Genomic DNA, 13,786 nt, shown 5'->3' with positions numbered 1-13,786 from the left:
GGCCCCGCAAGCTGCTTTGCAGCTTGCAGCCCAGGGGTCGGAATCCTCCCAGAGCCGAGATTTCCGTGTATCGAGGCTCCAGCAGGAGCGTGAGTGGAGGAAGGACGAGTCCCACACAACGCGGTAAGACCGTGAGAGGGCTTCGGTGTTGAAAGGAGTAAAGGAGGGAGGGGAGAGCCCACCGAACCCGTCTTCAACGACTGCCGGGCAGGCTGACAGTAGACAGAAAAGGGGCCAGTCAGACAGCAACAGGTTTTGGGGCAACTCCTCTTCGAACTGTGTTGGCGATTAGACTATCCAGATGCCACGAGTGTGTGACATCTTAAATAACCTGTCGTTCCTACTAGGGGAGGCTTCCTGGACGAGAGCATTCTACTGTGGGAAGGGTAGATGGCAGCATAAAGGAGACGGTGGTTTTCACTGAAAGGCCAAACCACCGATGTAGCAGATTGGGACTGTAAAAGTTTGCGCTTTCACGCTAGACCATATGATCTAAGAGGGCTGGAGGAGAACAAGAAAATAATCTGCTTGTGGGGTGTCAGAGCTCCAATCCCATAAACCTTGGTATTACTGTGCTACTAGGGGAGCTGATGCCTGTGACTTCAGGGTCATTATCACAGTAAGATCACGTGGTAAATGAACAGGCTGACCTGATTGTAAGGAATATTTATGCTTGCTGAATTCTAAATCTAGGTGGCATATTTTGTTTAACTAAGGTGCAGGAGTTGATGAAGAATTCTCCTTTCAGAGAGAAGGGGAAAAAAATGTCAGTAATGTTTTTATGAAACTGACCTGCTGCTAATTTCATGTGAAGTTATTTGATGTACTGAATCTAAAGCTTATAGTAACAAAGAGGAAACAGAGCATTTTTATAAAGCAAACCGTATTTTCCTAAAATTGGTGTAGCGTTGTTTTTGAGTGGATGGACGCTGAGTTGCTGCAGGGTGTGATGCAAACTTAACGCATGTGCCTTTGAATTAAGCCTTCCCATTTAGTGCCAAGCTACCCTATGTGACTTGGAGATCCCAGGTCCAACAGCTCCTCTCTGTTAAGTCTATGCGAACTAAATGAAAATGCCCCGATCATACTGAAAGTGAGCGGATATGACCCGACAACCAGTGAAACTGTATATAGTCACATTCCAATCGAAATTTTAATTATGGTTCAAAGATGGTGAACATGAAACAGCAAATCTCTTTATCCTGTATATTTCTTTATTTGTATTACCATCAATGTCTGCACTAACGTAAAGAAGAGAAGGACATGAGCTAAGGACCTAATGCAAAATACCTCATACCAAAGCTGGTCTATCTGCACAGCTGTTTATGCCTAATCATTCATATTGCAACAGTTCACAGTAAAAATGACAGAGGGAGATATAGTAATTTATTAGGGCAAATCCCTTCAACCAGATATCAGAATTTATGTTCTGGAACCCACTGTTAAGGACACTTCATTTTCTGTTACATTATTGGTAAATTCGAATAACCAGCAGGGGACTGAAGATAAATAGCTACAGATTCACCTAACTTTCGTAACATGCTGAACGCCTATCAAAAGATGTTAAAACAGTGAAATGTCCGTTGTTTAATTGAATGAAAGCATCGCACTATGCAAAGAAATATAAGTGACACTTTTCCATGTGCACAAAACTGATTTTCTGCTACAAACTAGACTACTAAAATTCAAAGACACATCCTTAGAATGGTAATTTCACAAAATGTGTGTTTCGTTATCGTTGATATGGTCCTAGACTCTTGTCTGGTAGTTGACGACAGAAGACTTATATCTTGACAAAGGAGAGTCCATCGTAAAATCTATGGTCTGTAATGGTGGTTGTTTCCTCAACTTCTCCTCAATGCGCTTTCTGTCCTCTCCATGGCAAAGTCTCTCTTTGCTCTCCAAAAACAGACTCTCTTCTTGAGGACCTTTGAATAACTTAGCAAGGTCAGCATTCTGCGAAGAAAAAACAATATTGGTAGCAGCGAGGAAAGAGAAAAACTTTAAACAATCATGCAGGTTTGTAATGCCATTATACTTGGGTGGAAGAATTCATAACACATAATCCACATATACAAAAACAGCTGAACCTAGTTTTGGAAATGCTTTTTGAAGAAGGGAGTGCTTTGAAGTCCTTCATTGACAACATTAACACCAACCTTAAAACAGATGAGTACAATGCTCGGAGGAAAAGGGTACTAATACAAAACAGGCATGTCAGACGTTTTGGGGGGCTTAAGTCAAAAATGTCAAGCAGGGCCTCACATAGCACAGCACGGGCATATGCTTCTAAGTTTTAAAAAACATATCCTCTAGGAAAAGAGAAAATACACCAGTTCCATGATCTGGCACCAAATATTGGTTTAGCCTTTTTACCTGCCTCATAATGAATAAGCAGGACTGGGGGCTTCAAAAACTACAATACAGTTTGAGCATGGGCATATGGGGCCCGATTCACAGAATGAACTTACTACTTTTGGCATTCACAGAATGCACTTACTACTTTTGGTATTCACAGAATGAACTTACTCATTTCGGTATTCACAGAAGTTAGGACTACTAACTTTAGGACTCCTAAATGCCTTCTGTGAATACTGAAAGTCTTAAAATTAGGATTTTTCTCAATTTAGTAGTAGTAAAGTTAGGACTACTAACTTTAGGATGCCTAAATGCCTTCTGTGAATACCGAAAGTCCTCAAATTACGATTTTTCTCAATTTAGTAGTAGTAAAGTTAGGACTACTAACTTTAGGACGCCTAAATGCCTTCTGTGAATACCGAAAGTCTTAAAATTACGATTTTTCTCAATTTAGTAGTAGTAAAGTTAGGACTACTAACTTTAGGATGCCTAAATGCCTTCTGTGAATACCGAAAGTCTTAAAATTACGATTTTTCTCAATTTAGTAGTAGTAAAGTTAGAAGTCCTAACTTTACTACTACTAAATTGAGAAAAATCCTAATTTTAAGACTTTCGGTATTCACAGAAGGCATTTAGGAGTCCTAAAGTTAGTAGTCCTAACTTTTGTGAATACAGAAATGAGTAAATACATTCTGTGAATACCAAAAGTAGTAAGTGCATTCTGTGAATGCCAAAAGTAGTAAGTTCATTCTGTGAATCGGGCCCATGGTCCTGAAAGAGCAGGGGGCATGGGTAACGTTCACTCTGGCCCACCTTCTGACGCCCTGGTGCTGAGCAATGAATTTGTCTTTTCTTTCTTGAAAGGTGTCTTGTGCTGATGGTTCTAAACAGCCGGTAAGCTCCAAGACCTGTTGGGTTGTCACCAGAGGTTGAAACCTCATATTATCAGTAGTAAATACATATATTTAGCCCTCTTGCCTCTCTAAGCCTGACAATTGCACCTTTCTGAAAATATTTGTGCCTCTCTTGCATGTATCCCATTTCCAGATTGATCGTTTACTACAGAAACAGATTCTTTGTGATCAGATTGGAGGAATTTTCTTGGAAAGAAAGAAACATATTTAGGGGTGGAGAAAGTAGTCATGCCTACATCCCCGTCACTGTTGTCTAAGATATGTTTTCCGGTGATCTTTCTTTTTACTGAATAACAAGGTCTCCTATTTACCTGTAGACCACATGATGTGTTATGTAACTCTTGCTTTTCGGGATAAGATTCATCTAACTCCCGTTTCGACTATTTGGAAAAGTCCAGTTTACAGATGAGTGAGGTCATATTTTTAGTAAGACAATTTCAGGCATCTTCTAAAACCGCTTTATTTTCTTCTACTCTGTAGGAGTCAAGGTTTACCTCACCTTTAACCTTTCTCGTTTACATTCCAAATAATTTCTTTGTCCATTAAAGTTCGCTTGGCTTCTTGGGGGACATTCTCTATTTTGGCATGGCACAAAGCGAGCAATAATGTTGAACACACTTTCAGACCATAGTCCTCTCTCTGTACTGTTCATCGTATGTTTATGCAATTAGTTTGATTTTTCCCTGTTCTTTCTGTCCTGAACGGAACTGCATTGTTACTTATTCTGTTTCTTGTACAGTTCTGCATTTTCCAATACCTTGATCATACTCTGTCTCTGGGTACTTGGTTAAATTTTGTGAAAGTTATACTTTTTTACCGAGCTCCTTGCTTTCACCTCTTGTCTTTAATTTTGATCAGGCATCCATCGGCTGTTGGATTTATATATATTAGTTATGTGATGTCATTGTATATAATTTGTAAATAAAATCTTGAGACCTGTGTGAGAAATATTTTATGTCAAATTCCCATTTATTAATTGCATTTTAATTTTCTCACTGTCTTTTATGCCAATAACTTGTTTCATTTGATGTATGAAGTCCATTAATGCAGACGCAAGTTTGAATTAACTGTTCATTGATCATTCCACAGCGTTTTTGAAGGGAGTCTGCCCTTTCTACCCGTGACTGTAATATCTTTTCTAATGTAAATCAGCAGTCAAATAGGTTTTGAAGGCAAAAGCATCCAAAAGTCTGGTATGCTTAAGAGCAAAGTGAAAAGCCTCACAAATGTTTTCTGAGAATGTGGGAACTGAATGGAGAACTGAAGTCTTATACCAGGTTTCTCTAACAAGTAGCTCGTGAGCTTTTGGTAAATAGCTCTCCTGTGTGCAGATCAGTGTACTAAATTAGAAGCTTTTGCTTGGTTGAAATAATATGCATATACCAATATTGAGTGTGCATATTCGAGACGAAAATATCTTTGCTTTCGAAACACATAAGCCGATATTCCGAAAGTTATAGATTACCCATGTAGAGGCATTCCATATTGGCAAAGACTTTTTAATATTACTTCTGGCAACCAGGCCTAATACACCAAGGTGATACTGGTCCTGGTACTGATATTGCATAGGGTGGCCATTTATGTAATCTTGTCTGAAGTAATCACTATCACTATCACTATCATAATATTAGTAGATCTCGATGAGTTCCAACAAACATAAGTAGCTCTTATTACAGAAAGGTTAGGAGACCCCTGTCTTACGCCTTGCAACAATAGTCAGAGTGCCCTAACAAACACTCATCATTGTGCTACAAAACTTCAGTAACACGTGGAATGATAGTAAGTAAGTTCCAGGCAAAGTTCTGAAAGGGCAAATTTGAAATTATCACTCCATCGGATGTGGTAGAATTTTAAAATAGTAGTTACTAATTTGCCAGCTGTCACCGGAATTTGAAGGCATAACTTTTAATTACTTTTATCCGTGCCACTAGTAAACTAGACAAGCGTGGGCAGAAAAACGGCATGGAACTTACAAATATAATGTAGTATATATGGGGCTTGAGGTGCTACAGGGCTACTTGAGTGCAGGATTTATCTTTAATTGTTCCCTGTCACAGTCCAACACATGAGACAACTTTTATACCTGTCCACTTAATATTGCAGTAGTCTACCATACGCATGTGCAAACATAAACAACAAAATAGGATCGAGAACATAAAAAATTCAGAGTAAACATTTAAGAAAGTAATACAAATGAAATGTTTTCATTTCTATGGGACACAACTGTTTGATGACTTAACTGTTTAGGTTTCAGCATCCTATTGTTAAGTACGATAATTAAAGATGAATCTTGATTATAACACACAAGGTAAACATTGTTTTCTCATCAGGAGTGAGGAGCCCTGTAAGTCTTCGATCTGTAGATGGTGTGTATACCCACAGATGATCCCAATTAATGTAGCTCTCTGTTCACCATTGTTCACTTCTACTATCTTAGAAACGGTGGTCTATTTGCAATGCCAGGTTGAGTAGACCAACAAGGGAATTTGGAACCTGAATGACCTTCGCTAGCACATCTAGTAAGTAAGTCTGTCCATATACCACAGTGGAGAATGGCACCACAGGATTTTTCCGTCCTGTGACCTCTTTGGTCCTTTGTATAAATTATGTGATATGGATTTCAAGCATGACTTTTATTTTCTCTGTGAAACCCATATAATCCTGCAATGTTGGTGAGTTATGGCACAAATAAGGGTTTGCTCACACTAATGGAAATATTTAGTATGAAAATACAATTTTTAGCTAGTCATTCTGGAAAAAAAAACTGTACTTTTAAATGGAAGCACAAGTTTCAATATAGGGACTGTTTTTTAAAATAAGGAAAGTTTCAAGGGGTTACCACAACAACATTTGAGTAAGTGTATCAATAATCCATTGTCAAGGATGGAATGCAGGAAGGTGACCACACACTTCTGAGACAACATAATCTGGAAAAAAAGGTTTAATGAATGTGAAATTGCTGATCCTGGATTGACTATCTAAAACAGATTATCTAGATCTAAAACGGCTGCATTCTCTTGCTACTTGACCTCTCTCTCTTGCTACCTTGTTACCTGACCTGTAGGTCAGCTTTGACCTCATCTTGTGCTTGCCCCAGGGATGGAGCCTAGTGTTCATTAACAGAAGTGCACAACTGCCTTCTCACACTGCCCCGTTTAATACCAGGAGGCAAGGATTAGACCCAGATCAGTATGAACACAGAAACTAGGATGCCTCCAACTAAATTAAAATAGATCTTTTGAGCTGTAAACAGTTGTATGTGACAAAGACAAATAAGCAAGGTTTGATCCATGTGAGAATAATACTGTTAATATGGAAAACATGGGGTTAATAATATAGGAAACAATATATTCATTTATGAAAACCAAATAACGTCCATAGTAATGAAATCCCCCGTTGTGAACTCCACATCAACCCCGACTCACAAATACATAGTCGGGCAAGCTCTGAGACCCAGGCCCGGGTCACTGATTGATAGTTCACATGTGCGAGAGTGCATAGCTAGCGGACAAACACTTGGGCAGGAAATTCTTGATTGATCCCACAGCAAGATGGAACGAAAACACAATGGTCAAATGAGATTGTCCTCAATAAAGCATACATTTCCCGAGGCGTACATGTGCTTCGAAAAACACCATAAAGTCAGATGCTACATGAGTTAGGAACACATTGCCAATCAGGACCTAGCACATGTTATGATCACATGCTCCCCACTCCATACACCACTATACTATACCTTCGAAACACATGAATGCCTGTTTACCATAAACTCACCGCTCTGAACTCCCCCTAAATGCTGATGAATTTTGAAACATTGGGGTGTTTGTGTACAGCTTTTTGGTAGTGGGTTTGGTACCTAATGCCAAAAATGTTAAGTCTTTATTATCCCTCGTGTTGTGTTTTTAAGGAATATTTTGTGAAATTGTTGTTTTTAGTGCTTGATGCTTTTTTTCTCAGATGAAATGTTTTTGACTTTGTATTACAATTTTAATAAAGTCAGCAGATCAGTGAATCAATTGTAGGTTTCTGTGCCAACACATAGACCATTGGTGTTTACAGTGATACTCTTGATTGAATGTGTAATGATTGTTGGGTGAATGGAAACACTGTCTGTGAAGGAATACTGTGAAACTAGATTTTAGTACTCCCAGAGGACGCTTAATCTAGAATTTCTGTTTGAATCCTAGTCCTTTGGGTCTGAAAAGGGTCCCTCTCTTGTTTAAGAAGACAAATTATTTGTATGCCGGAAGGGCCACCAAATCTTATGACTTCACGTATCAGTGGGCCAAGGTTAGTCTCTGTATCTGTAGCATAGAGGGTAATGGTGTCAGCATATAAAGATATGACTAGGCCGTGGGTTGTGAAACCTATCCCTCTATTAGCATGGTGTTGGCGAATATGCACCTCCAGGAGTTCCATCGTGATGGAAAATAGGATTGGAGAAAGTGGGCACACTTGTCGCGTGCCCCTGGTGACCGGGAAAGGGTCAGATATTTGCCCATTGAGGAGCACTCGGGCAGTGGGGTGGGAAAAGATAATCCGGACCTGCACAATGAAACTTGAGCCCAGTCCCAATGTACGCAGCATCGGGAAGAGGTACTCTCCATCCAGCGAGTCACAGGCCTTTGTGGCGTCAAGTAAGGTGGCCATCGCAGAGGTTTGTGGATGTAAATACTGTGTAACTGCAAATAACGTCTGAGTTTGTGAGCTGTGGATCATCCTGGGACAAAACCAGATTGGTTGGGTGTAATCATTACTGGGAGCAGCAGTTGGAGCCTATTTGTGAGTAGTTTTGCACATATTTATTGTCTGTGTTGATGAGGGACACAGGGTGATAGGAGTCACATTGGTTGAGTCAAGTGTGAATATTATCGCCCCCCACATAGATGGGGGGAGTGTGCCTACCTCCAAGGCGTCCTGATAGACGTCCAGGAGCTTGGGAGCCAAGATTTGGGAGTATTCCTTATCCAAAGCAGCGGTCAGTCCGTCTAGGCCAGGGGCTTTGTCTGGAGGGGGGCTGGCAATTTCCTGGTATATTTCTTCTATTGTGACTGGAGCGTTAAAGAAGTCCCAATGTGCATTGGATAGCCATGCCAATTGGATGGCATCTAAATAGGCCTGCAGATCTGCTGGTTCCGCTATTGGAGTGGCGGAGTATAGGTGCTCAAAGAAGTTGGCCATGATTTGCAAAAGATCCAGGGTGGAGGAATGGTTCTGGCCTTGTTCATCCAAGAGGTCAGAGATATAGGTTGAAGCGTGAGGCTTCTGGAGGATCCTGGCCAGATTTTTCCCAGGGCGATCTCCCTCGCCGTATGGGGCTTTCACTCTAGTTACACACCAGAGCTCCTCTTCGCCTGGTGTCTAAACCAGCAGCAAATTATTGGAAGAAAGTGAAAATTCACTAGGGTTCTGGGAAACACTTTTCTTCAAATCGCAAAGGTGATTTTCCCTTAAACCATAATCACCATCAGACTGAGAGGAAAATGGTTGAGCGAAGATGAAACATAACACTGCTTTCTCAAATAAACGAATGCTTTTGCAGTTGCCAAACCAATAATTCTGCTTTTCATTATAACCTAATTATGAAATTCTGACTATATTGGTTTATGGAGTGCTGTGGTTTGTAGCATCAGTGGAGGCCGGTGACATTTGAAAGTGGTGGGGTGTGAAAGTTTGTGATGAGCGACCGGTGGTGAACGGCCAAAGCAAGGGAGTCTGACCGTTATAAGGTGGGTTCGGGAGGGTTCTCCTCACAACTATTTTGAAAGAATAGTGGGCAAATGGTGCATTTTCAAGTTAATTTGAGTAAAGGAAGAAGGTTAATAACGCAACTGTGAAAGTGTAGTTATGACATCAATAAAGATATTTCATATGAAGAGTTATAGAGGTAGGGAGTGGTCTTTAGGAAGAAAATGAAGTAGAGTGTCTAACAGGGACATAAGTTATTTGGGTGCTGCAGAGAATAACTGTGATTAATGTCAGAGTGTAGGGGACACTTTACTGAAACCACTGAGATGGAATCTGTTACAGGGATGACCGAGCCCCTCCCTATATATGGATAGAGAGGGTGGAACACCTGATGAGAGCTTGATGCAGGAATATCTCATAGAATAGAGGAGAGACCGCTGTCAGATTGGGGGGGCAGATTACTGGTCCTGGCATGTGTTACAGGGTCCTTGAGTAGTGATAGAGAAGAGTGTCCAAGAGACAGATTTGAAAGAAAGTACCTGAGTAGTGTGATGGAGAGATAACACCTGAGAAGTATAGAAAAGAAAGCATGTCTGCGGAGGAGAGCAAGAGAGACTGTACAGAATTCCAATATACAGTGGTATATGGTTTGAACCTAAAAATTACCGTTGGAAGATCTGCAATCATTGTGAAAATTATGTAGTTTCTGTAATAATGAAACTTAACCCCAATTCCTTTACTCAGTTTGTGATGAAGTGTCACACAAGTCATGAAAATTGTCACACTTAGTTCATGAAAAGACACACTTAAGCTTACTGCAGACATGTTAATGTCATACAAAAGAAACCCTGCAATCTTGGCAGTCATGCAGAAGAGTGGTTGCAGAGGGGTACTTATTTCCAAAGCCCCTTGATTTCCGAAGGTCCCCCACTCCTGCTAAAACATTTTGGGGAAGATGTAGCAAGTATTTTCGCGTTCGCAAGGGCAGATTCTGTGAATCTGCCCGTTTGCAAACACAAAAATTGATTTTCCGATGCAGCAAGCCCAATTTTGCGATTCCGTAACCTGTTACCGAATCGCAAAATGGGTTTGCGATTCGATATTAGGAAGGGGCATGTTTAGGGCATCCCTTTCCAATATCGAATCACATTAGTATGTATGAATTGTTTTGTGACCGCAATTGCGCTCGCAAAACATTCGCATTTTACCACCTATTCAACCCATTCGCAAATGGGAAGGGGTCCCCAAGGGATCACTTCCGTTGTGAATGTTTGTAAAACTATTTTTAAGAGCAGGCAGTGGTACCACGGACCACTGCCTGCTCTTAAAAAATGAAAAGAAAACTTTTCATTTTTTGTTTTGTAAAGCATCTTGTTTTCCTTTAAGGAAAACGGGCTGCTTTACAAAAAAAAAAGATTGCTTTATTGAAAAGCAATCACGGACATGGTGGTCTGCTGATCTGAGCAGGCCACCATTCCCGTGATTTTTGCGATTCCTAGGGGGTCGCAAATTGCGACCTACCTCATTAATATTCATTAGGTAGGTCATTTGCCCTCTTAGGAATCGCAAACGGTGTACTATACACCTTCATACATTGCATTTTGCTATTTCTTAATTGCGAATTCTTGTGATTCACAATTAGGGAATGGCAAAATGCAGGCTACATATATCTGGCCCCATGTATAGATTTTCAGCAAATCTGCCCTATTTGTTAATGACGAGACAGCTAACATGGTTAATACCAGTAGATGGTGCCAGGTCCTAGTCCTATGGAGAGCCTACTTCAGTTTATTGTTTCGGCCTATAAACAACTTCTGACTTGCGTGAGCCTGGGTCAATCCAGTAAAATAATGGGCCACATGCATCAATGTAAGGTTTTGCGATTCCTTATTTGCGAAAAATAGGGAATCGCAAATAAGGAATCGCAAAACGGGATGCATCAATTTAATCGCATAATTTTTGCGATTTGGTAAAAATCGCAATTTTTACCGAATCGCAAATATTATGTGAATTCTTATTTGCGATTTTGCAATTCCCATTGATTCCTATGGGCCAAAAGGCCCATAAGAATCAATGGGAAGGCATTGACATTTTGCGAATTTTAATTAGCGATTCGCAAAATGTTAATGCATTCCATGGGTGCAGGGGGGGTCCAAAGGACCCCCCCCAGCACCCCTGAAATGTATTTTAAAGTGCATGTTTCACACACACATGTCCTAAGGACATGTGTGTCTTAAATGCTAATTTGAGCATTTTAATAGTTTTTCGCAAATTACCACGAGGTTCACCCTCGTGGTAATTTGCACCCCCTAATTGCGAATTCGCAATTTTAAAGGCAATCATGCATTGCTTTTAAGGAATCGCAAATTTGCGATTCCTTAAAAGCAATCTCATTTTTGGAATTCGCTAAAAATAGCGATTGTCCAAAAAATGTTTGATGCATCTCAAAAACCTATTTAGGTGATCGCAAACGACCGAATTTACCGATTCGCACCGTTTGCATTTCCTAAATAGGTTGATGCATGTGCCCCAATGTGTGTTAGATAATGACGTTATGCGCATCCTGGAATGCTCATTGAAATATACATATACGGTCTTCCAGCAAGGCTGTGTTTGTCTTTTACTTTCTGTAACAGCCTGTGTCAGCAATAGCATGAAATGTTCCCCTCATCAAAAGTCCTTCAGGTTTCTCTTGTGTAATGCAATAAATATAATTACAATTCATATTTGTAAAGCGCGACCATATCACCCCTTAAGGTTTCAACGTGCTGGGGGCCGTCGGGAGATTAAGTGAGCTACTGCCCAGAGTCACATGATGCTGAGCTGAACTGCCACTGGCACCGGGGATCGAACCGTGAACCCCAGGCTCCAATCAGCCGCTCTGACCAAAGCGCCACACCTCACCCACTGCAAGAGGGCTGAAATTAAAATGGCTCTGCCATGAAATGGACAAGGGCGTGATTTAGAAGCAAATGGCCTGGAAACATGATGGGCACCCTATCCAGGGAATTGCATTCTCAGAAAAGTAAATGGGCTAAACTATGCAAGTGCACTTTCAATACAAACGTTCAATGATTTCTCTTCTTTGCGACCCCTCCAGTTTTTAATGAGCATTATATTTTTTTAAGAAAACAAGGAATCAAAGGCGAATAATAAATTCCGTGACTGGATGCCAAGTTCCAAAGTAGAGTAAAGCAGCTGGAAACAAGGAGCGCTATTTCAAGTGACTATTTAATTAGCTCTGGCTTGATGTTGTCCTACAGTCCCCTCCACCAGATAATAAACAATCACCTCCCATCCACGTGTGTTGAGACGTTGTGGGGGGCACACGTGTCCGGTCACACTGCTGGGGTCTAAAGCGCTGTGCCGCACACACTCTCTATAAATATCGGCCTCGGAGCGCTCTGGTCTAACTCACCCATTGGAGTCACTCACCTCGAATATATGATGATACAACGAATTCCGTTGCAACGCATGCCTTTACCACGCATGCGTTACAACGGAATTCGTTTAGCACGCATAAACCTTTCACCGACTATTTGCGTGGTGACGTCATACGCCGTTTAAAAAAAACGGCATTTTTTTACCGATTTCTCTTAATCGACTCTGATGCCGACGTGACTTATGGTGAGTTGTTTTATTTGGGGGGGAGACCCCCCCAAGCCCCCTCTTTTCTTTTTTTTACTTATACCACATATGCCTTTACTACAAACATCGTAGTAAAGGCATGCGTGGTAAAGGCATTAGTTGTAACCACGCATGCGTTGTACTGCATGCGTGGTCAAAGATTTCGTGGAAACGGCTTCGTTGTAAAAGCCGTTTCCCGGTCTGACTCACCCACTGGAGTCACTCACCTCTCCTAACTTGGCTGCCACTGCCAGAGACCAGCCTTGCTGCGCATTCATGTCGTGATATAAACACGAGGTGTGGAGAGATCTCAAATAAGACCGGAGCAGGATGGACTGCCAAGACCTAACCAGGCTCCAGAGGACCCTTTCTAGTAATAGCCTTCTGCAGCATGGGGACGGTATGAACATTTTTGAAGGGAATGATGTTGGTTTCTACTGCGATCCTAATCTAAAGCACACAATGTCAGCAAACAAAAACGCTCAGAAATTCATTGATGCATCTCACAGGTGCGGTGGGCAGCCATACAGCCAAACTGAAGTATATTCTTGGTGTCTATGTGGACCTAAAAAGACTGTCTCTTGCCCCAAACCAATGTAGCCTGGTGCCACTTTATCTGGCCAAGCCCACTGCTGCAACTAACTATGAGGGAGTAACAATCCTTATGCAGGTGACATCAAAAGTTACCCAATAAAATATCGATATTGCTGTCCAAGGTTGAATGTTGTAGGATTCCCCTGCCCTGTGCTATGCTATCCTATATAAAATGATAAAGATTCCCATCATTCCTTAGGGTGAGCGAAACCTGTGGTGCACAGCTCCAAAGGCTGCATTGCTGCATTCAGCACCTGGCAGGCACTGTAATGAAGTCCATCCCTAGTAGGCAGTCAATCAGCCCTACATTTGGATAACATTTATATGTTTAAATAGTGGTAAATCCATATTCAGGCCTTGAAATCAATATGATGGGTGCCTTACATTTTACCCATATTTTCAATAAGTGCATCACGCCACATTACCTTTGAGTTCAAACATAAAGCACTGATTTGCCTGAATTCAGACAGATTTTGAGACTCTTGGATTGACTGGTGTAATTCTGTAAATGAAAAAGCTATTTTGAAATAGTGACCTTTCTTGGTAATACAGGTGCCAGCTTTTATTCACTTTTAAACTGGCATTATCTCTTGTCTGTTTCATCC

General features: G+C 41.1%; 1 protein-coding gene across 1 annotated transcript in view; it reads right to left on the bottom strand.

Annotated features, from left to right (window-relative positions):
• Positions 1 to 1,133: 1,133 nt before the first annotated feature.
• Positions 1,134 to 13,786, bottom strand: part of SPMIP10 (sperm microtubule inner protein 10) — a 227,527-nt gene continuing 214,874 nt past the window's right edge. The window contains exon 3 of the mRNA XM_086961107.1: positions 1,134 to 1,956. Coding sequence (XP_086817233.1) covers positions 1,750 to 1,956 — 207 coding nt within the window. The 3' untranslated portion in view covers positions 1,134 to 1,749. The remainder of the gene's footprint in view (positions 1,957 to 13,786) is intronic.

Source organism: Lissotriton vulgaris, chromosome 3_1 (assembly GCF_964263255.1).
Source record: "Lissotriton vulgaris chromosome 3_1, aLisVul1.2, whole genome shotgun sequence".
NCBI classification, from domain to species: Eukaryota; Metazoa; Chordata; class Amphibia; order Caudata; family Salamandridae; genus Lissotriton; species Lissotriton vulgaris.
The sequence above is the reverse complement of the archived record's forward strand: the minus strand, read 5'-3'. Positions and strand labels throughout refer to the sequence as shown.